The following is a 23,953-nucleotide window of genomic DNA, read 5'->3' on the forward strand; positions in this document are numbered from 1 at the left end:
ACATGATCAACATCACCAAGCGCCTTGACGCCAAGCAGAGAAGATTAAATCTGAACCACACTTTCATCAGGATTAATAAAACTGGCAGACCTCACACTGACGTCAAGACCACACACTTAACAAATGAACTTAAAAACATTTGAATATGTTGACCACAAGACTTTAGATCCTGAAAATAATTTTGACCCTGATAATAATTTTTACAAAAACAATGACTGTAGTTTCAATTGTGATTATTATATGAACGATCAATTCAACATGAGTATGAAAATGGAAAAGGCACTTTATGTTATACACTTGAATAGCAGAAGTCTGTATAGAAACTTTACAAATATCAAACAATATTTCAATCAATTAAACAATTTCAAAGTAATTGCCATATTAGAAACATGGCTTGATAAAGAAAAAATAAGTGACATGGGACTCGAAGGATCTGATTTTTTTTGCACTTAATAGAGAAAATAAAAAGGGAGGGGGTGTTGCATTATATGTGGACAAAGCTTATAGATGCAGTAGAGTTGAATGTTTAACTAATATCAGACATAGGCAATGTAATGGAATGTCTTACTATTGAAATACATATCAATAATGCACCTAATGTTATGATAAGTTGTGTCTATAGGACACCAGGATCTTCACTTGACGTATTCAATGAAAAACTAGCAGATATGCTCAGTTACACAAATGATTAAAATAAATAAATAAGTAAAATGTGGTGATTTGTTCAATTCAAACGGACATCAGAAAACAACTGATTTTATAAATACAATGTATAGTATCAGTGCAATTATAAAACCTAGCAGAATAACAGTTGATACAGCCACTCTAATTGATGATAATATAGTGAATGGATTTAAACGTTTGACTCCGCCCACATGAATTTTACAAAATGGTTAGAATTTTTTATTTTTTTTAAACAAGATTTGCAGATTCAATGACGCGGCCTCTTATGATGTAAAGTTATTTTAGCATTGAAAATGACAAAGACAAATCCGTGTGGGCGGAGTCAAACGTTTAAGTCCACCCCGCGTACACTTTGCATTCAGGGCTTACTCCATTTGCTTATCCCAACATAACTCACCTGGCCAGGCCCTGCCTTTTAAAGCTACGCGCATTCAAAGTCACAGATACTACAGTGTAGCACATGCATACTTTAGTGTGTACTTGTGTGTGTGTGTGTGTGTAACAAGTCCTTGCGTCTAAATGCTTGCACTCACAGACGACAATCATATGCCAGTGTCCCTGCGCTTCCTGGTAGAAGCGCATTAATCAGCGGCCATGCTGAGAGATAGATCTCCCATGATGCACCACGGCCCGACGAGCCGGGGCCTGTGTCGGTCAGGTCGGCGAGGTGCTGAGGCGGCGCCCGAAATAAGCGGCCAAAGTATTTGTCACACAGCCCCACTAAAAACAGCAGGACGGAGCGGAGCATCTGAGGGAGGGAGCGCATACGTTGTTCGTAAGGTTTTATAGACGTTCTTCTTCTACATGCATGATGCGTAACAAACAATAGAAATGCACTCCAGTGTGATGTCATCAGCTTTCAATTTCAGTACAAAATAGTTTAAAAAATGCTTATTTCTTTTCTTTTCTTTCATGTGCATGTATGCTCTCATTTCGCATCCATCTAATAGTTCCACATGTGATCTTGTTGAATCAAGTATCGACAGTGTAATGATAGCAGTTATATCATTATCCACTAGTTGGCAGTATAGCCTTATGTTTGTGTGTTTAGGACACAGAACGATAGTGATGGGCATGACAGTTCTTTTAAGTGAACTGAATCTTTAGAATCAGTTCATTAAAAAACATTCAAAAGAGTCGTGAGTGTATGTCTGTCAAAAACAAAAGTACGTTCACTCACTGAATCATTCCTGAACCGGAATTGGCAACACGTTCACTCACTGACTCGTTCACTCGCCAATAGCATGGGAGTACGTTCACCCGTGTCTGACGCTGGCTGCTGATTGGTCGTCCGCGAAGATTGACGAAATGAGCGTGGCTGAGCTCAAATGAACTAAGAAAAGAACGAATCACTTCGGGAAGTGATCCGTTCACACACGTTCACTGAAAAGATTTGTTTCTTTTTGAACGAAACGTACGTGAATGACACAACACTAGTGTTAGGACACAGAACGAGAGTTACTGGATGAACCAAGTGTGTAATGGCTGTGCTACAATAAAGAACAATCAGCTGACAGCATATGTTCCTGCGTGACTTCTTGAATAATAGAAGGCAGAACATTACATGGTACCAGGTCGCGGGTCAAAAAAAGAACTGACGCAAGATGGACGATGCAAAGCTACCAGGACCGCTGAAAATGACGGGAAACGTGGACGCAAGTCGGCGGGCGTTCAAGCAACAATTCCAGCTCTACCTTGCCGCCGTTGGATTGGGTAATCGGGCGGACGAAAGGAAAATAGCCCTTTAGCAGAGGCTATCGAGGTATTCAACACATTTGCATATGATGATCCTGAAGACAAACACACGTTTGAAAAGGTCCTCCAGAAGTTTGATGAGCACTGTCTTGCCAAGAAAAGCAAAACTTATGAGAGATAATGTGTTTCGTTCAAGGCTTCAACAGCCAGGTGAGGCCTTTGATAATTTTCTCACCAATCTAAAAATAAAAGGTAAGTCCTCCAACTTTGGCGAACTAAAAAACTCAATCATAAGGGATCAGATAGTGTTCGGGACTAATGAAGAAAAGCTAAGAGAAAGGCTGTTGAGAGAAGCGGACATTACATGGGAAAGTGCAATAAAAATATGCTAAGCTAACGGGCTAGCAAAGCAACATGCCCTCACTTTCCAAGCGGCGCCATGTTATGAAGAGTCTGTGAAAGCAGTGACTAAGAAAAACAAAACAAGGTTCAAGTACAAGCAAGGAGACAAAAACAGAGACAATGATCAAGCTCCGTTTAATTGTAAAAAGTGCGGTGAGAGTCACAAGCCAAAGCAGTGTCCTGCATTTGGGAGAACATGTGCAAAGTGTAAGAAACAAAATCACTATGCAAAAATGTGCCACACCAAGAAAGTGCTTGAAGACACAGATGACAGTGATGATTTAAGCGATACGTTTCTCATCAAAATGGTATCATGTGAGGCAGCCCCAGAACGAAGGTGACAGAGAGCATCCAGTAAATGCAGTTAAAGAAAAGAAATGGGTTGCACCTCTGCTAGTCAATGGGACACTGGTTACTTTTAAAATTGACACTAGAGCCAAAGCAAACTTGATCAATGAAAATGACTTAAAATCACTGGCAGAGAAACCAAATAGAGTCAAAGACAAGTCCATGTCATTAAAAGCATACAACAACAAGCCAATAGAAACTAAGGGATGCTGTAGGCTAAAAGTGACTGCAAAAGAAAATGTTGATGTTCACAATTGGGCCAAGTGGACTGGAGTCGATCCTTGGAGACAAAGCATCCAAGGACCTTGGACTAGTGAACAGAATCTACCAAATCAACAGTAATGATGTACAAATGGACAAAACAAACAACACAATGTCACAAAGTGAAGGTAGTACAAATAAAGTGAACAAATACATTTCCGTCTTCAAAGGACACGGTATGCTGCCTTGCACTTACAAATTACGGCTCAAAGAAGCCTAAACCTGCAAAACAGAAAGATGTACCGAAGGAACACCAAAAATCAACTGCAGGCAACTTCTCAAATGACGGAATCTCTGAGAAGATCAACAAGACCTAGAAAACCACCGGACAGACTTATTGAGGTTTAAATGTTATATTATTGTGGATAAAAGTGTTGCACTGTTGTTTAACAAATGTTTAAATAAATTAAAAGAGTGAGAAATTGTTATATGTATATGATATTTGTATGGTTAAAAAAAAGCTTTGGAATTGGTGTTGTTAAATCTTTGGAGGGGAGATGTAATGATAGCAGTTATATCATTATCCACTAGTTGGCAGTATAATCTTATGTGTGTTACTGTGCCTCTCAATTATTTTCTATTAGGCTCTCCACTGGAAGAAGAAAATTATTGCCACATATGGATTACATTCTTGTATATTATTTTGCTGTGTTAGTGCTGGTTGAAGAGGCGGATTAGGAAGGCCACTGGTGCAAACGTTCATCACAATTTATTTTATTAGTTACTAGTATTGACACCAGTTAAATTTCTATCCTTGTTAAATACATTTCAAAATGCAAACACGCTGTTTATGAGCTATCATATGTTGCATCACATCCTAACGAGTCATTTAGAATGATGTCATCACATCTCTGTTTACATCACTGAATGTATGCTATGGAGATGCAGTTACAAACTATGTTTAGTTGTTGTTGTCGGAATCTAAAATTAACCATCGCCGTTTGCTGTCAGCTCAAACCACTTCAATCCGATAGGTCATAAATACTTTTATTATTCTCTTCACAGTAGTATTAAGAAAAATAAAATAAAATCACAATAACGCTCATGTACAGCAGCTCACAAGAGAATTTTGGGGAAAAGAAAAGAAAACAACAAAAACAGATTATCGGCCACCGCCATTAGCTGCGCCACCACCGCCGGCCCCGCCGCCTGATTGGTCTTGAGCGCCTGACATCATCAGGAAGAGAACCAGGGGTACGATGTACATCCACTGGGGAAAAGCACATTCAAAAAAACAAAACACAATTCAGTTCTTGGCTTATTCCTGACTAGCTTCAAGAATAAGAAAAGCCTGTTAGCAGGTTGTTAGTGGTTAGGTGGAACATGATTTATTCAAGTCCCTTCACGCAGTCATTCCCAGTTAGAAATTACCGATATAGTTAGAAAGTGTCACATTTCCTCAAATAGTGGCCTCTGCTATAATAGATGCCACAGCTCAATTAATGAATTGACTTGACCTAGAAGTCCATATTAGGAGGCACCACCATGTGTGATGTCACTCTAGTCAGGTTTCCATCCAAATGTTTCGACATTTTTAATGCAAATTTTGTGAAAATGCGCAAAACGGACATGCAACTTATGCCCGTTTCCATCCGCTCTTCTTTTGCGAATATGGGCCGCGAGATGACGTTGCAGTGACGGAACTTTGGGAAAATGGGGAGTTCCAGGTAGGAATGTTGGGTTTTGACGGACTGAACGGAAGTAGTTTGCCTTGTTGGCTTCCCTTCCACATGTAAGTGAAGTCGTTACATCGAGAGCTGATGTTATTAAAGCCATCTAAAATTGCATTCATGTTTTTTTACTTTAATAAATCATAAAAATAATCGTGTTTCTTCGTCTCCCCAAACATATCTTACTTTATCATCCGCCATTTATTGTGACTACAAACGTGTAGTATCGGTCAAAACGTGCAACGTATATCCGCTCTTGTAGTCGCCTATTCGTAAAACCTGTTTCCATCGCCAAAATGCGCATTTCCCTTTTTTCGATACGCTTCAAAAACCAACTTTTTCAAATTTCTGTTTCTTTTTCGCAATTCTTGAAAATTCGAATAAAAATAGGTGGATGGAAACTCACTGTCTGTCGCTAACCAAAACAGCAGGACTTAGAGGCAAGACTAAAATGGGGCCTCAAGACACCAGCATTTCCTTTCATACACCTTACAGATGCCTCGTCTTTCCGCAGTTGAGTACTCGGACAAGCGATGGTGGCCACTGTGTGAGGAAATGAGCAGGATGAAGATGAGGAGCCACAATGAAGCATTCTCATGTTTACTTCCAGTGAGTGAGTCTGGGGGGAGGTTCAGCTCTGCTCTCTGCCTCCCCCTGCTGGGGGCTGTGCCGAATTGGAAGCCATGAGGAAGATTGCGCCTCCCAGTATCAAATACCACTGCAACACAACAGCACAGCAACCGGCACACAACAGTCAGCAAGGCGCAGCGCGGGCCATGAGACGGCGCCATCTTCAGACGTAGGTGTTGCATCGCAACTGACAGACACAATTAGGGAAGCGCTTTTGTAAACATCCATCTCGCCGTGGTAGGGGAAGCAAAAAGACGGAAGTTTGTTGACAAGCGGGAAAGACGAGCACAGCTCTGAAGAGGAGTTTTATAGCCGGGGAATCCACTTACGTATTTAGCGAAGAAAGACTTCTGCTCCTGAGGATTCTTGCCTTTATTCTCAGACTCCTGCTCCAAGCGCTCCAGGAACAGAGCCGTCTCGGGCCTGCGAAGACAATTTGAGGCAATTACAAATCAAAAAGAGTAAAAATGTGCCACTGAGTGCTCAGAGATGACAAATCCTGGCGGGAACGCAACTGCAAGTGACGCCAACAGGTGGAGACGGCTGTGGAAAAAAAGGAGGGGAGCACCTTGCGCAATACAGATTAACACAAAGACACTTAGTAATACACACACAGAAAAAATTCTCAGCCACAAACAGATAATCTACTGTCAACTTTAGCAATGTGAATTATTTTTTTTGTTTCATGTGCTAATAGGGGAACCCCTTTCTCGATTGGTTGATAATATTGGCCCCGTCCCACAACTTGCACTTCCAGCCTTGTGCCCCTCAATTGAGTGTTCCCATTGATGAGTGTGAGTGTGTAGTAGGGCTGTGCAATTTGTCGAAATTCAATTACAATTACAAAATTGGCATAATCGTAAACAAAAGAAAAGATTAATAATACCAATTTCGATTTGTATAAATTTATATATTTGCACCTTTTTTTTTTTATTTTATTTTATTTTAAAATGACTAATGTCATAAATCTCGTTTGGTCCAAAAGGAACTTGCATAATTAGTGTTTCAAAGAAATGTATTTGTCTTGACATTTTTTACGTCTAAACATTTTCTTTTTTTGTTCCAAAAAACAAATGATTGTCCCAATCCTGATTTCAATTATTACTAAATGAATTGTGATTAAAAGGTTCTTCATATTTGAGCAGCCCTAGTGTGTAGGGTGTCCCAGTTCTCACCTGAGTCACTACGCCCTGCCCCCTTTGCGCCCGTGTTCTACACTGTATTACCCACAATTGATTGCAGTTGACCAAAATAGCGTGAAAATGGCGGCATTCGATGGTAATTCCTGTCGAAAAAAAGTATTTTCAAGTGTAAGTATTAAAGTATTTGTTTTATCGTTTATATATGTGTAATTTTAATAGAGCTGTCAAATGATTACATTTTTAATCAGATTAATCACATCTTAGAATTTTGATTAATCACTTAATTAAAAAGGGTTTTCATCACACACGCTTGCTGTGCAAGTAACAGTACGTTCAGGGAACTTGCACAAACATAGAGCACTGTTCAGCACATTAACTGTTTTCTTCAATTATACTGTTTTTAAGTCTTTTACTGCCAAAAACGTTTAATGACGTATACTAAAATCCAAATGAATGCTGCCAAAAACGTTAATTCACGTTTACAAGTTTTTTTTCTCTCTCAAAAGGCAGTGGACTGTCTGTGCAGCACTGCCTTGTCATTGGGGTTGTAAAATCCCAAAACACCCACTAACTATGGCCAGCAGATGGCAGCATTGTATGTCTTTTCAATGGGCTCCCGTTAATATGGAATTACATAGAAACATGACAAATCTGATGAAATAGACCATTTTCAAGGATGACGTGATTGATCAAAGCCTTTGTCACATTAAATCTAATTCGCACAGCGTCACTAAACTAAAATAGTAGTGTCAAAGTCACTGTTCAGAAAATGTCTCAATATTACTCAAATGACCTATTTGCAAATGGTGATTCCTAAAGAATGGAATAAGGTAGAAACATACTTTTTTTTTCTAATGAAAGAATGGAACGCGATCTTTCATTTGATACCCACCATGTGTATGTAGTCAGATCACACAATATTCTGTTGGCCTTAAAATGCTCAAAATCGGCTGGCACTGTCGGGGTTGTTTTTTAGATAACGTGTGGCAGTAGAAGAGTTAAGATCGAGAGAAGCCAAAATCCAAATCGCGACTAAATTTGGATTAATTGCCCAGCTCTGTGACTCAATTAAGCGTTTGGGCCCTACATGCAATCACTTGATGCCATCGCTCCTCTCGCCAGTTCCTCACGATGAGAAATGATCAAGTAGAAAGGATGAGAAGTAACGAGCGTTGCGTGTGACCAACCCGGGCGCGTTGATGGGGGCCATAACGCTGAGCGTGGTGTTGAAGAGCTCCAGGTCCACCTCGTCCTCCACGTCCGCCCCCCTGCACGCGCCAGGCAGCGTGACGATGGAAATGCCAATCAGTGTGCCCGACACATCCGTGTGCAGCGTGATCACGTCGCTCAGGTGGGACTCCACCATTGCGCACTGAACAGAGGGAACATGGCAATCATCATGATTATTATTATTATTACGAACGTTCATGTTCATATACTAGAGCAGTGGTAGTAAAACAAACCTTAAAAAAAAAAAAAAACTCTCCAAGTAAACCCTTGTATGTGCAGTTTCATTCACAAATTTCAAAATTTATTTTAACCCTCTGCTGAAAATCATGACTATGCACCGGTTTGGTGCTCAGGTCAAAGCAATAGAATTGTTTTTATTGGTGCCATATATTATTGTCGAAAGACTTACAGCTCTGACAAAAGCAGTGAGATATCCATCCATCTGTCGCTCCGTCTGTCTGTCAGCCTGCAGCGAAACCCGAGGCACTCTGATTCGGTATAGACCGTCCACAGACGCCACATCCTGTCACACATTTTTAACACGTTTTAATACATTAATATTGCTTTCAAACAAAAGTGGATAAACGTTTATGAGGTATAAATAAATAGATACATACATGAATAAATAAATGGGGGATTGAAAAAAAAATCTTGCTGCTTTGACTCACTTTGAGCTTGACTCTGTCATCCAACGTTAGTTGGTTCTGACTCAGGGACACTCCCGGCTCCCTGCCCGCTTTCAACAGCAGCGCTCCACGCATCCGGAACTTGCTTACGTCATCTGGACAGAGATCACGCGAGAGTTCTCGATTAAATGCACCTGTTTAATGGCATGTTCAATCGTGTGGGAGCAAAGTAAATAGACAGGAGCTTTGAGAAACTATGGTGGCGTGATTTACAAATGACACAAGCCGAATTAAAGTCAGAACAGTAGAGTTTGTGAATATCTCACCAGACACAGCCTGCTAAAGTCGGTAAGTTAAAGATAAAGAAATCGAATATTTTCGAATGGCGTCTGGTCGCTAGGTTGTTCTCCCCAGTAGCACTGAAACGGCTTCGTGAGGTGACTAACAAAGACGAAGCAAAAAAAATTGCACTTAAACAGGAAAACTTCCTCACCAGCTTCAAACGAATGTTCTAGAGGCACAGAGAAATCGCTGAATTCCGCATCTTGGACGTCGCCAACCTGGAAATCGAGGGAAACAAGTAACACAAGCTGCCATTAGCCGTTTAACACACCGCTAACGGCTTCATCGAAGATCATCGATGAATTTGAAACGACACGCACGTACCCTCCTGCCATTGTTGCAAAAGACAATGTCAATGCACACAAGCGATAAAATAAAAGAAATAACTGCCGTTGTGATTGATAAAGGCTTCATTTTCGTATTGCCAACCGAGTTTAAGCATGTAAGGCGCGACGCAGCGTTGATAGAACGCCGTTTTTGCTTCCGCTGGTTTCTTTCGCAATAAGAGTCTTCCAAATAAATGACAACCTAGTTAATGATTAAATGGATACAAAAGTAATTGTAATTAATAAGTAGTTCCAAATGTGTGTATTATACATTTACTAATTAAACATGAACGTAAAACGGTAAACGAAGGTACCGTTGGCAAAGCAAAAAAGCAATACAACGTTGGCGCTTCCGATAGGCTGTCATAGTAAGAGTCAACCAAATGAATGACAACGTGTTTCCGAACGTGATATAATTTATCAAATAACCCTCGAAATATGAATGGATTGGTTTAAAAGTCTATATTTCATGTTTTAAGTTGAACAAATTACATGCAAAACTGTTTCGTCATCAAAGTGTATCATGCACCTCTCTTTCTTGAACGACAGAGGTCACCAAATGACAAAGTAAGGTCCATATCGCCTGGTTCCTATTTAAAAATAAATACACAAATACTTAAATAAAAAAATTAAAAAATAAAATTAAAAATAGCACAGTAAAAATAAAAAATAAATCTGAAGATTTACAAAATACATAAATACCTTAAAAATAGATAAAATAACTTTGTTCAATAAACAAAATTTACCATAGAGCTCACAATTTATTTTAGCGCTCTAACAACACTTTTATTGGGTGTACAACAGCTGAGGAGGAGGATGATGTCATGCAATAACACGTCTAATAAGGAAGGAGATTATATATAAGTAGCTGACTCATGTAGTTTTTGCAGAACTTGAGATGAAGTATCTGGTCACCGATTAGGTGTTATCTCTCTCTTTTAACACCATAAACAGCGGTGCTATTCTTATTTGAATGTAAATGTAGACTTTATATGAATCTCTTGACTTTGTCGCGTATTCAAATGGCGTGTTGTGAGAAAGAAGACCGTAACTTTTTTTTAAATTTATAGATAGGCTCATGATGCAGAATGTAGGACTCCATGCAATACAGATGTGAAGCAGATGTCAGCAACGGTTATACAACATTAACCGTACCGTATCTGTTTATGTAAACCTCAGCGGTAAGCAGTTTACAGGAAATTAAAATGTTCACATTATACTAGGGATGTTCGATACCACTTCTTTTTTCAGACTGATACCATTACAAGTACTCAACTCTTAAGTAGCCACTGACACCGATACCAAGTACTGATTACAATAATACTTTTGATACATACACCCCCCCCCCCCCCAAATGACAGATAATTGTAAAAAAAGACCTATATACAACCTTAAAATTGCATAAAATTAAAGGCAATTTCCTGCTCTTCTAATTTCTAGCTTCTGATTTTTTAACAGCCACAGGAGGGCGGCGCATACTGGTATCGATCGCGGGCACAAATATCTTGAAATTAGGCTAAGTATTGGATACCTGGCATTAATACTCGCCCGTCCCTATGCAATACTGTAAATTCTTGTGAATAAAACTGCAGAATAATGTTTATTTTTCTTAACTCTCCGTACAGAAATTACACATTTTTCATTTTTGTTTTGGTTGGGTACTTTTTAAAAATTAAGCTCCAGGTGCCAGTTTCACTCAGCAGCTTGAAATTTGGTAGTAATGTCTATCATAAGTAGACACAAAAAAAAAAAAAAAAAAAAAAACGCCCATCCCCCAAAAGACACAGGAAGTCCACCAATTTTGTTTAAAGCAGCCATTTTAAGCTTTCTTCTGCCATTTTCACAGGACCTTTAAAAACAAACTTCTACAAATTGTGTCCGATTGCCACCAAGTCTGAACTACAAATACTTAACAGATGAGTCATACAAGAGGAATTTGCCTTTTGATTACTGCCCGAAGCCATCTGGGATAGGCTCCAGCACCCCTGCGACCCTAGTGAGGAATAAGCGGTTAAGAAAATGGATGGATGGATGATTTGTGTGGGTGAATTATGGCAGCATGAGGTTTTAGCTCAAAAACTAAAAATCTTGTTTGAGCCTTTTTCACTTGTCTAGCATTTCATGTTTTTGTATATCTATGACATGTCTTTCAGGAGTTGACCTACAAAAGACTCAAAAAGACATATTGAAAAGACACAAGCAGAAATCAGCCCATTTTAGTTCAAAGTGGATATTTTTGCCTTTGGCCATACTTGGAAAAATCATCTAGTTTCCCTTAGCAACTTGATATTTGGTAGAAATGTCTTTAATGAGTAGACCCATGAAAAAGACTAAAGGCATGCCTGAAAAGACACAGGAATCTGCCATTTGGTTTAAAGTAGACATTTTAGGGCCATTTCTAAGGGAATATTTAGAAAAGTCAACCCCTGAAGTCAATTTCACATAGCAACTTGAAATTTGATAGACATGTCCATGACAAGCAGACCCACAAAAATCTCAAGAAGCCAAGATAAAGAAAGTCCGCCATTTGCTTTGAGGTCAAGTGGCCATTTGATGGTCAATTGTGCCATCAGATTGTTTCTGCATTAGGCATGCCTTAATACTGTGTCTGCTGAGTTTATATTTACATCAGCTGTAAAAGTATCCACAGACATGTACAGGGAGTGTACAGGGCACCTCCTAAAGAACCCATGAGATCCTTGATCTTATGGATCCCACTCTCGCTGACAGCTCAGACAAATGTAATTGTCCAAGTCGGGCAGTGTCCCTCCACATTTTCCTCTTTTTATTTTGGACCACAGAAACGCACACGGGGCCTCGGGGCCTCCGCCACCCCGATGATTGATTAGAGCGGCAGTCGTTAACACCTCCGATGAGTTGCACCTCGGGGGCGGGCGGCGTCTCCCGGCGGCCCTGATCTCCTGCTCTCCAAGCTGCTGCCAAGGTTTCAGGTGACAAGCGCTCTGTCACTCCAAGAAGATGAGATGACTGGCAGCGTTGGCGGGAGGTAGGAGGAGGAAGGAGGCGGCGGTGAGGTGATAAAAAGGGATGGAGCAGGAAGTGCAGGCAGATCCCCGAGACGACGAAGACGCTTTGGAAGTGACTGTGACAGACATGCCTGAGCTCCAGGAGCCTGGTAAGATGTCACACTAAAGCTGCCGGCATGTCGACACAAAGGAACAGCTAACCGCTAACGTAGCCTGTCAATCACCTTCCACTGCTCGACTCACGACAGGCCCACCAGGAAGCGCACAGCTTAAAAGAGGATTGAAATTGTACGTTCTATTCTATAGTTTAATACACCATCAGAGCTTAGTGTAAGGGTTTCAGATGGTTTTAAAAAACAGACGTTGAAGGCATTTGAATGAATGCAGATGATGACTGAGGTGTGTACGCATTTCTTGAAATAATTGCTGATGTTGCGCTTTGATTTTGTATTGTAGTTTTAATACCAAGGTCATTTTTTAGATTATCTGTTTTTTTACGTTTTTATTTTCTCGTCTAATTTTCTAACATTTCCTCACACTTTTTCCGTTTAAAAAAAAATAATAATTTGTGTAATTTTTCGTTAAAATTATTTTATTTTTTTATTTTTAATTGCCTAATTTTGTATTTGCGCGAACCTAACGAGGACAAGTGGTATCAAATGGATGGTTTTGTATTGTCAGAATCATTTTGTGTTTAATTTTTTTTTCTTATGTTTATAGTTTTTTACTTTTAACTCTATTTTTATATTCATCAATTATCTTGTGTAATTGTTTTCTTTAGCATTTTAGTTTCTCAAGTTTTGTCTTTTTCCCCAACATTATTTTTTTTGTCTATTTTGTTTTGTTCCAAATAGTTCTCTCTTCTTTCCCAGTATTTTTTTGTCTACCATTCTCATCTAATTATATATATATATATATATATATATATATATATATATATACAATCTATTTTGTATTATTTTTCCTAATATTTTTGTCTGCTGTTTAGTGATTCCCCCTCCCACCAATATCCTAATGTACATTTCTATTTAGCCTAATACAAGTTGTAGCTACTAACCTTGGGTCCTGTCGTCGCCGTGGATGGATGAGGGAGATGTTTTTGACACGCTCGACTTATAGATAAATATTTGTCCACAAAAAAATGGCTTCATTGATTTCATCCCAAACAAACGTGGCCTAAATTATGCTGCTAACTTTAGAACTGAAATTCTATTTGTGAAATTATTGTATGAGTATGTATGAGCGAGTGTTTGACGGAGTGGCATGATCACATCCATCAACCTGATCACCTACACTTGTGCTTAAAAATTAGGGAGGGAACGTGGAGAGGTCCGGGCAGTGCCTACACTGCCACCTGTGGTCATCTACCGCAAATAAAAGCAAAAATAACATGTGGCTCCTACACAAGTAGTACATTTTAACTTATGTTGTCATGTAGCTTTACTGCTTTGGTTCTGGTACGCTTATGCTGGCATACCCTGGCTTGTCCCATTCCTGAGGGCAAATCCCCGATGTGTCATATTGCAGTAAATTAAATCTGGTGCATTTGTTCATCTTTGTGCTCATAAAGCGTGAGGTGTCACGTTCAAGAATAACCTGGTCTGTTGTGACATCACGCCGCGGGGGCTGTAACGCATGTTGGTGCTGTCATGGTGACTAAAATATGCGCTGTCACCGCCTTTTGTCAACAGGCGTGTAAATCAGAGCTTGAAACCTGAGATGAGACGCCAGTGCAGGAGGAGAGGATGGATAGGGAGGCCTCTGGCCGAGCAGGTGCAACCACCTTTTCCTTTCTCCCCTTTCTGTGGAATTTACAGTAGTTGTTCATTCCACCTGTTCCATGAGCTAACTCTGTGCCATGTTTGTCAGCGAACCTCTTCGGGGGGTTTTTGTACAAAAAATAAGCTGATGTGTGAAAACGGGGACGAAAAATTGTTGAGTACGAAAATAACACGAAAACTAATTTATTCTGACCAAAGTCTACCAGCTTAATGCTAATGGGAAACACCAAGGGGGCTAATGCAACATAGACTAGATGGTACAAAATTAGCGGTGTGCCAAAAACAAAATCGATTCTCATAAGAATCACGATTCTAATTTACCGGTACTACGATTCAGAATCAATATAAAATGTCCCAAAATCGATATTTTATACGGACTTGCCCTAGGTTTGTGTATGCCTTTATTGGAGCATTGTTCATGTTGTACACAATTTAAAAAAAGTCACGATTAAGTTATGCCAATAAAGGTTTTTGTGTATTTTAGTGTCCAAAGAGTAATATTAAGATGCTTCTCTGTATACATTCCTGAAGCGTAAAAAAAAAAAGGTGCTGCGAGTAGTGCGCTGATTAGCATTAGCGAGCCAATGGCGCTTTCCATTGTGCGTTAGCCTTGAGCTAGCTACGTTTGGAAAACAAGCTAAACCAAGTTTGTTTGCATTTAAGTGTGCACTGTATGTAATTTTCTTCATTTTGTGTGTTTAGATTTACAGTTAACATCAACTGGAGTGCAATAAATGGCTTGATACTGTCACAATAGTATTGTGTAGTTGTAGTTTGAGTTCATTTTGCTTGGGGGACTGATTAGAGTGAGGGAACAGACTACAGGAAGTGACTGAGCCTGATGAGCCTGGAATAACGTATTGTACTGTGTTGAGTTGTGCAAATAAATTCAAGTAAGCATAAGCAAGTCACTGCTTTAACCGTCCAATCTCTATGGTCAGTAGGTGGGTTTCCATCCACCTATTTTTATTCAAATTTTCAAGAATTGTGAAAAAGAAACTGAATGGAAATGCTTGGAGGGGGTGGTTTTTGAAGCGTATTGAAAAAGGAAAATGCGCATTTTGGCGATGGAAACAGGTTTTACGAATAAGCGACTAGAAGAGCGGATATACGTTGCACGTTTTGACCGATACTACACGTTTGTAGTCACAATAAATTGCGGATGATAAAGTAAGATATGTTTGGGGAGACGAAGAAACGCGATTCTTTTTATAATTAATTAAAGTAAAAAAATATGAATGCAATTTTAGATGGCTTTTTTAACATCAGCTCTCAATGTAATGACACACTTCACTTACATGCGGGGGAGAAGCCAACAAGGCAAACTACTTCCATTCAGTCCGTCAAAACCCAACATTCCTACCTGGAACTCCCCATTGTCCCAAAGTTCCGTCACTGCAACGTCATCTCGCGGCGCATATTCGCAAAAGAAGAGCGGATGGAAACGGGCATAAGTTGCATGTCCGTTTTGCGCATTTTCACAAAATTTGCATAGAAATTTTGAAACATTTGAATGGAAACCTGACTAGTGAGAATGGAACAGGTTGAAACAGATACCAGCATTGGACTCTTTTTGACTGTTCGCTGTTTGCGAAACTGTACTACTCACTCTGATCAGGGAGGTCAGAATGTGTGTATATATATATATATATATATATATATATATATATATATATATATATATATACTGTACTATAAAAAACATAAAATTTATAGCTAGCTACATAGAATAGCATTTGTGGTTCATACACTGTTTTTGTTGAAAAGGGCACTTTCATTACAATTCCAAACTTAAATGTTTTTTTTTTTAAAGAAGACTTTTTATTAATGTCTCCATTTGTCATTCTGTCTTGCAAACCAGACAATTCTTTGCACACCTATAGGTTGAAGCAGAAATCATTGTCAATCAAATCATTTTGAATCAAAAATAGTTTTGAATCGAAAATCGATTCTGAATCGAATTGCAGACACAGAATCGAATCGTGGGACTCCCTCCCCGTAATACTAAATCTTTAAATAACTGTTACTTTAACTCGTGGAGCAGCAACATATACAAACAGCATACATGTTGGTAACGGGCATACATTAGAGCTCAGCGTTGTTCAATATTTTGTGGCACAACTTGTTACTACATTAAACGTCTCCGAAGCTAAATAAATTCCCATAAACTTCCATAAAAAATATATTGCTTAAAAATCTGTGATAAGGCAGGGTGTGCAAATAATGTACCGCAACATAGTGTCTGTTCACGCATCCCACGTCTCGGATTACTGCCGTCTGCCAGGCAAGGACAGCCTTCGAATATGCTTGAAGTTCATCACACCATCTCAGTTTTGAAGCCCTCCTGGCCTCCTTGGCTTCAGCCAGACCATGTGACTCCCTTGTGGGTTTGGTGGCGGTGGGGGCGATCTGGAAGGCGGCACATAGCCCAATAAACAGCCACCAGAATAGTTGACGGAAGGTGTGAGGAGAGAGCTTGGAAGCTGCGCTCATTCGATGGTGTCACCTCTCCAATCGGGCAGGGAATCTTCATCCTGCCTCGTGACAGGTGAGGGGTGCGAAAGGCCTCTTAGATGGAGTCACTCGCCCAGTGTGTGGGCTTGTTGGTGTTTGCAGGGGTGTGAGGTGAAGGCGTTTGGGTGTGATGACCCAAAAAACAGTATACTTTATCTCCAAAAATTCTGTAGTGACCATCATGTAATGTTTTCAGGACACAACACCCAAAATCAGTTTTTCTACCAAGCATGAAATTTGATACACATTCACATCATGAGGAGACCCACAAAAAAAGTCTTAAGATGCTACACACAAAATAACACAAAACATTTCTGCTTAGTAGCACCAACAAAATGTTTAAAAGTTTCACTTTGGAGTATAAAATTTAGTAGTAAAAAAAAAAGAAAGAAATCGGCCCCTGAAGCCAGTTTTACTCAGGAGCATGAAAGTTGGTTAACCTGTGTATCATGAGTAGAACCACAAAACAGTCTCAGTAAACCGTGCCAATTTTTTTTTTAAAGTCTGCCATTTTGGCTAGAAGAAACCATTTTAGGGTCCAAGCTGACAAGTGATTCTGTTTTAAATCCAGCTCCAGATCTAGTTTTACTTAGCAACATGCAATTTGGTGGACATACAGTATGTATTATGAAAAGACCCACAAAAAAGTCTCAGGAAACCATGCCCAAAAAGACACAGGAAATCTGCCATGCTGCTTTCAAGCTGCCATTTTTTGGTTTATTTAGCTTTTTCCAGGTGTTTTTTAGATCAAGATTGACTCCTTGGAACGGTGTGGATCAGTGGTAGAGTGGCTATATCACAACCCTGGGGATGTGGGTTCGATCCCAGGTCATTGTCACCACGTCAAAGTATTCTTAAGCAAGATATTCAACCCCCTGATGCTGCGTCATCACTAGATGAGTGAGTAGGCAAAATGGAAAAGCGCTATATAAATCAAGTACCATTTTAGAGATTTTGTCTGATTGTGGCAAATTTGAATCTTTGTCAAGACATAGCAGACAATTAACTGATTTGCCATAAAATGTCAATCATACTTTGTGTTGTTGCTCTGACATAAAATATATACCGTAAATGTACTACAAAAATTGTAGCTGCTCGAGATGTACATGGCTGTGAACTACTACGACAATAATAAACTTGTTGTTAAATGAAGGATGTTAGCACAGTAGGCTAATTAGCGTCTATTTTTAGCCGCAGCTTGCAGCGCTGCAAGTCCGATGAGATTTGTGGCGGCCTCTTCTTTTAAGTGGCTAAAATTCCAAATGGATCTCGTTTAGCCACGGAATCACTTTGGAAGTGTCTCCCGTACCGCATCACCACGAGGCAGAGTGGTTGTCAAACCATGGCTTGACCGACATAACCCTTATTCCTGGTGTGAAAGAAGGGCGTGTGTGTGTGTGTGTGGGGGGGGGGGGGGGGGGGGGCATTGGTGTTGAAAATGATCTATTCTTGAATATGCGGATGGCTGTTTCACTGGCATTAACGGCGCTTGGGCGATGGCCGTAACTTGACGAAGGGAGGAGAGCGCCATTATTATTACCAGGACGCTTGACACATGAGTTAGCTTGACATTCTCCCCATCGGTGCGAATGGTCACCAAAGAGATCATCGCCTTCTATAAGAGGGACTCTGAGTCATGAATGAGGACACCTGTCCTGTCAGCAGTATTTGTTGATATTGAGGTAATGACACAAGACTGCTTTAATTTCAAGACTCCAGAACAGTCCAAGATTTTTATTCCGTTATAAGGGAATGTAACTAAATTAGAATTGAACGAGATGTCTGGATGACCTACTTTATAAATTTTGTCTCTCAAGGCCAAAAAAGTGAACATTTTCATATATATATGTTTTTTTAAAATAATTTCATGAATATTTAACAACTTTTTATAAGAAGAGGAAAGAAAAAAGGAAGTCATACTAATCAATGAAGACAAGTTTTGTCTGTGAACTATGAAATGTGACAATTGGAACGGAATATGAAAGTTGAATTCATTAATCATCAGAATTCACCACAAAGTGTCCCCCAAAACAACACATTTGCAGACTTCTTGTTTTCTTTTGGACATGGCTTCTTGAATTTTTTTTGGGGGTGAGTTTAGTCATAATAGACAAGCATACAAAAATTCATGTTGCTAAGTGAAACTGACTTCAGGGGCTGACTTATTATTATTGTAATTATTTTTTAATCAGGCTTTGTGCTTGGATCCTAAAATAATCACTTAAATCAAAATGGCAGGCGTCCTGTGTCTTTTGGAAATGGCTTCTGAGACTTTTTTTTGTGGGATTGGCAATATACCAAATTTATTCAGTTGCCTGATAAAACTGAACAACAAGACTGAATTTTCTGGATTGGCTGGCAACCAGTTCAAGGTGTACCCCGCCTACTGCCCGAAGCCAGCTGGGATAGGCTCCAGCACCCCCGCGCCCCTTGTGAGGAGTAAGCGGTTAAGAAAATGGATGGATGGATGGAGGAATTTTTCAAATATATTCCAGGAGAAGATTATCTTTAAATTGTGGGGTTTCAAATGTTAATATTAAAACATTTTCTACATTATGCATGCTTCACCAATGTCCAGATGAGTACAAAGAGCCCTGACTTTTTAACTGCGACTGCGCCTATCAGCTTGTATGCTAACACTCCATAGTTTCTTGGGGGCGGGGAGTGGTGGAGGGTGATGTCATACTCTTCAAAGCGGACATGTAGTGTTAGCATGCGTATGGCACAATTGTGATGGAAACTGAAAAACACAAGAAGAGGCCAGCTTCAAGCACTGCCCAAACTCCAGCTCAGAGTCCAAGAAAACTGAAAAAACGAAGAGTTTATTCGAGCGCACGTACTCGCATGCTCACCATGCACAAACTTGACAGTCTGCAGTTACACTTAAGGCCAGTGGTGGCAGTCGCGAGTAAACAAGTGACAAAGTCCACAATGCACCTTTATTAAAAGACTCTTGGAAATGGAGCTTTTAATAGCAGACTTCTTTATGGCTTTTCAGACATGGCTTCTTGAATCAAAAACTCATGAACTGAGTTATTCGAATTTTGTGTTTTATGTGGTGACTTATTAATCTTTTCTCTCTCTCTCGTTATTTTCTGTGTCTACAGCACATTTGATTGGTAAAATGTGAGTACATGATCTGAGACTATATTTGTTCACTAACTACGGCAACTACACTAGGTCAAAATATGTAAAAAGCTACCCAAAAGACATAACTTCCATCCTTTGCAGACTTGTTCTTTCCAGCGACTGTTTGATTAGGTTTGCCCTGCTTCAGAAATGTGCTTGATAGTGAAGGACACCTGGCAAATGATCTTAAAAAAGTTAAATAGCAGACTTCCTAACCAATGTCTTTGCAGGATTGCATGCCTTCCTGAAACTTTTTTTTTTCTACTCATGATAGACATGCCTACCATATTCCATGTTGCCAAGTCAAATTTCAATCTTTTCTCATTTGAAATATTGATCATAATCCAGTGCCTTAGACTTGTGGTGTAAATGCAGCCTGGTTAGTTGGCTGTCACTTCCGGTTTTGTTACCATGACAACCTTATCAGCAATTTCATACAGAGCTGCTAATATGCGTTAATATGCTGGGACAAGTTAGCCAATCACAACTCCGGTGTCTGTAAAGACTCCAAAGTTGTTTGTCTTGCCACAAATGTTATTCCTGCGCCCGCTAACAGGCGACAACGGTCTTGGATTGGCTCGCTCGCCGACATTCCGCCTCGGTCAGGCATGCGATCCGTTTCGGAACGCCAAGGACGGGATGTTTGGCTGCAACGACAGGAATTACGGCTTGTTTGGATTTCGCCTGGGGCGTCTGCCCAAGAGGATTTATGGGAGAAGGAAGGGTATGCGGTTATAAGGCTTGTGGGATTAAAAGGTTGTGAAGCGAAGATTATATTTTATGACCTGACTGTAAACTGATAATTGGAATTCCACTAAAACGAATGACTGTTGGAAACAAAAAGTTACTTTGAATTGTCTCCATCCCCTGAGGAAGTTTTGCGAACTCTCCATCCATCGGTTCACTTGTCGTCTCTTTTTGTCCGTCTTTTGATTCTACATCTGCCCGTCGTCCATCAAGTGCCTGCTGCATACTCGCGGGAACTAGATGACGGCCTGGGAATGGGGTAACGTTACACCGGAATGGCAGGAAGTGAGCCTCGGCCAAAAGGAACGTGTCCATCTGTTGAGCCACAACGGCCTTGTGCTAATTGAAGACGAGTAAAAGATAGTGGAAAAAAAGTATGCCTCTTTTCAACAGTTAAGTAGGTACTACTGTATTTCTAGTTCTTGGCTGATGGTGTGTTAAACCATATTGAACTGAGTTGTTAGTGTTTTGGGTCATCACACTCTGCCAACACGCATTGTCGGAAACATGCATTGACCATACAGTATATGTCTCGTTTACGTGCTTCCAGTTAGGTGGCAAACCAACTAAATCCCTAGGATGAGTTTGTCTTTGAAGGCCCCATGGAAGTCGACCATAAACTAGCTTCTAAAAACTAAACGGGATTGTGTCTTTTTGGGGTGTGATTTCTTGACACTTTTTTTGTGGGGCTACTCATGATAAACACATTAAAACAAAAATAAACTCTGATGGTCTGATGCAAGAGTAGAGAACCCTGGTCCTCGAGAGCCGCTGTCCCGCCTGTTTTCCATGTCTCCATTCTCCAACACAGCTGACTCATATTATCAGCAAGCTCTGTAGACATGATAACAATCCTGTTCATCAAATCAACTGTGTTTGTGGAGGGAGAGAGGCAGGACAGTGGCTCTCGAGGACCAGGGTTCCCTACCCGTTGTCTAATGTCACCCTAAAGTGGATCGCTTTAAAGCACAATGTCAAATTTCCTGTTTTGGGGCATGACTTCTTGAGATATTTTTTTGTAGGTCTACTCATGGACATGTTGACCAAATTTCATGTTGCCAAGTAAAACGGCAAAAATATTGCTGTGGGAGAAGTTTGTCTTTGAAGGACCTTCAAAATGGCCTAAATAGCCACTTTCATCTAAAATAGTCAATTTCCTATATTTTTTTAGGCATGGCTTTTTGAGATTTTTGTGGGGTTCGGTTTAGCAAATTCCTCATTCATTCATCTGCGTAGTGTTTGTGATTCCAATTTGGTAGCAATTGGACAACATGTAGAAGTTTGTCTTTAAAGTCCAATTGAAAATGGCTCAGGGGGGAAAAAAAGCCTATAATGGCTGCTTCAAACCAAAATGGCAGACTTCCTGTGTCCTTTTGGCATTTGATGGAGACTTTTTCGGTCTGTTCATCATGCACAAATCCACCAAATTTCAAGCTGCTGAGTGAATCTGACTCCTGGGGCTGAACCCCCCCCCAAAAAAGGAACATTATTCTACAGTTCTATTTAGTAATATAAAAATACTATAAAAAGTCCTTTTTTAAATGCTCTTGCTGTATTAAGTGTATTTTATATATACTGTTTTATATTTGTTTCTGTATTGAATTTGTAATCTGAATATGAAGATTATGTATCAGGTGAGATCTTTTTTCATAAACCCGATATGGGTTTCCTGATCTCTCCTGCACATTTTAATGTTACAACAGTTTTTTTTATATTGTCTTTTTGTCTATGTGCGAATAAACGAAAACTAAACATATTTTCAGTATAACGTAAAGATTGTGCTCTCCTGCAAGTCGCATGGATTTAGGGGTATTTCCTTAAGATTTTTTGGTGGGCCTACTCATCATTGACATGTCGACCAAATTCCATGTTTCTAAGGCGACGTTTACACTGCAGGGCGTGATGCCCAATTCGGAATTTTTGTCAAATCCGATCTTTTTCTGTACTGTTCACATGACAAAAATAAATGCGAACGCAACGCGCCGGTGATGAGACTTGCATGCGCAAAGAGCACACGTCGAGTGACGTACACCCAAAACGACGTCACGTTGCAGTGATCAAGTCACCTGATTCGCAACGTTTTACCGCCAGCCAAGCCACCGAGCCAAGCGACTTTTATCAGTGTCATATGCAAATTTGGCTGTGCCAAAGCACGGTACAGATCGGTGGACTGGTAGACTCATTTCAGGGACGTGTTAAGAGTTGGATTCATATGTCGTGTCTGCATACATTATGCAAATTTAACTGTGCGAACGCCCGCGCTCCTGGTTGGTGGACTGTTTTCACGCTGGCTCCTGGTTGGCTTCTATCTTTGGCTTCCTCGTGCGGCAGTTTTGAATGTTCTGTTTATAAACAGCAACAGAAATCCGTTGGATGTATTTTTTTTTCATCTCATGTCGCCAGAGTAGCGAGGTTGGAAGAAGTAATAGAATATTTTGGGGAAATGAGGGGACACTCCTCGACCTCCTCATTTCATGACACGTCGTGTCATCGCCGTTCGCGATGAACCGTCTGCAGGGCTGAATTTCTACTATCGCCACACATGTCAACTTTATGCTTCATGTTTCAAGTGCGATTAAATTAAAGACACTGTTACTCTAAACAGCTTTGTATATATATTCACAGACGTGTCGGTAGTCTCCCTTCCAAGCACCCTCTCCCGCCCGCGCAGAGCGCGTATCAGGCTTTTGATGACGTATGAATCGGATGCGTGCGGATGAGCGTTCACAGTGCAGACGCATCGCATACATATCCACATACGAAAGAGGCCCAGGTCGGGTGTGAATAAATCGGAATTGTACTGTTCACACTGCATGAAAAAAATCAGATATCGGAATTGAGCTGCAGTGTGAACACAGCCTAAGTCATAATACATAATTTGTAAAACATTATGGGCGGCCACTGTGACCTTGAGTTGCATTTTAATGTATGAAAGGTGCTTATATAAATAAAGTTTGATTTGATTTGATTAAAAAAGGCTGCTTCAAAGCAAAATGACAACATTGCTGCATCTTTTTGAAACTCTTTTTTGGTTGGTCTAGTCATGTAAAACATGCCAACCTAATTTCCTGATACTAAGCCAAACATTTTTTGAGGACTCAGCTTATTAGAGTTTTAGAAACTCCTCAGCTTCCGACGAAGTGTCTTAATGCTTTTGTGATGTAGTCCGGTTAGGAATGAGTAAATCTCTGGGCTGCTATAGGTTAGACCAGGGATAGGGAACCCTGGTCCTCGAGAGCCACTGTCCTGCCTGTTTTCCATGTCTCTCTCCTCAAACACAGCTGACTCAATTTATCAGCTAATCAGCAGGCTCTGTAGAAGCCTGTTAACGATCATGTTCATCAATCAGGTGTGTTGATAGAGAGAGACATGGAAAACAGGCAGGGCGGCGGCTCTCGAGGACCAGGGTTCCCTACCCCTGGGTTAGACGATCTGGTAT

At 40.2% G+C, this 23,953-nt stretch overlaps 2 protein-coding genes and 1 long non-coding RNA gene across 4 annotated transcripts in view; 2 read left to right on the plus strand and 1 right to left on the minus strand.

Annotated features, from left to right (window-relative positions):
* Positions 1 to 4,084: 4,084 nt before the first annotated feature.
* emc10 (ER membrane protein complex subunit 10) lies at positions 4,085 to 9,523 on the minus strand. 2 transcript variants are annotated; one of them, XM_077558713.1, is made up of 8 exons: positions 9,355 to 9,523; positions 9,182 to 9,248; positions 8,731 to 8,843; positions 8,472 to 8,585; positions 8,020 to 8,204; positions 6,020 to 6,113; positions 5,665 to 5,778; positions 4,085 to 4,600 (listed from the first exon to the last, which is right to left on the minus strand). In XM_077558713.1, exons 1-7 carry the CDS (start codon positions 9,442 to 9,444, stop codon positions 5,692 to 5,694), a joined length of 750 nt encoding a protein of 249 aa, XP_077414839.1. In that variant the 5' UTR covers positions 9,445 to 9,523; the 3' UTR covers positions 4,085 to 4,600; positions 5,665 to 5,691. The 2 variants fall into 2 exon arrangements, with proteins under 2 accessions (XP_077414839.1, XP_077414838.1); XM_077558712.1 differs by lacking the exon at positions 5,665 to 5,778.
* LOC144044359 (uncharacterized) lies at positions 8,894 to 14,883 on the plus strand. The gene is made up of 2 exons (XR_013291256.1): positions 8,894 to 9,036; positions 12,158 to 14,883. It is a non-coding gene; the product is annotated as an uncharacterized LOC144044359 (long non-coding RNA).
* Positions 14,884 to 20,298: 5,415 nt separating this feature from the next.
* mybpc2a (myosin binding protein Ca) overlaps positions 20,299 to 23,953 on the plus strand; it is a 34,241-nt gene continuing 30,586 nt past the window's right edge. Inside the window, exon 1 of the mRNA XM_077555722.1 lies at positions 20,299 to 20,491. Coding sequence (XP_077411848.1) covers positions 20,299 to 20,491 — 193 coding nt within the window. The remainder of the gene's footprint in view (positions 20,492 to 23,953) is intronic.

This window comes from Vanacampus margaritifer, chromosome 2 (assembly GCF_051991255.1).
Source record: "Vanacampus margaritifer isolate UIUO_Vmar chromosome 2, RoL_Vmar_1.0, whole genome shotgun sequence".
In the NCBI taxonomy this organism is placed as follows: Eukaryota; Metazoa; Chordata; class Actinopteri; order Syngnathiformes; family Syngnathidae; genus Vanacampus; species Vanacampus margaritifer.

Excerpts from the sequence above, each read along its gene's own strand:
- emc10 (XM_077558712.1), bottom strand. The coding sequence starts at position 9,444 with ATGAAGCCTTTATCAATCACAACGGCAGTTATTTCTTTTATTTTATCG. Across the intron at positions 8,844-9,181 it reads AGAACATTCGTTTGAAGCTG|ATGACGTAAGCAAGTTCCGG; the intron begins GTGAGGAAGTTT and ends ATCTCTGTCCAG. Across the intron at positions 4,601-6,019 it reads AGTCTTTCTTCGCTAAATAC|TGGATGTACATCGTACCCCT; the intron begins GTAAGTGGATTC and ends GCTTTTCCCCAG.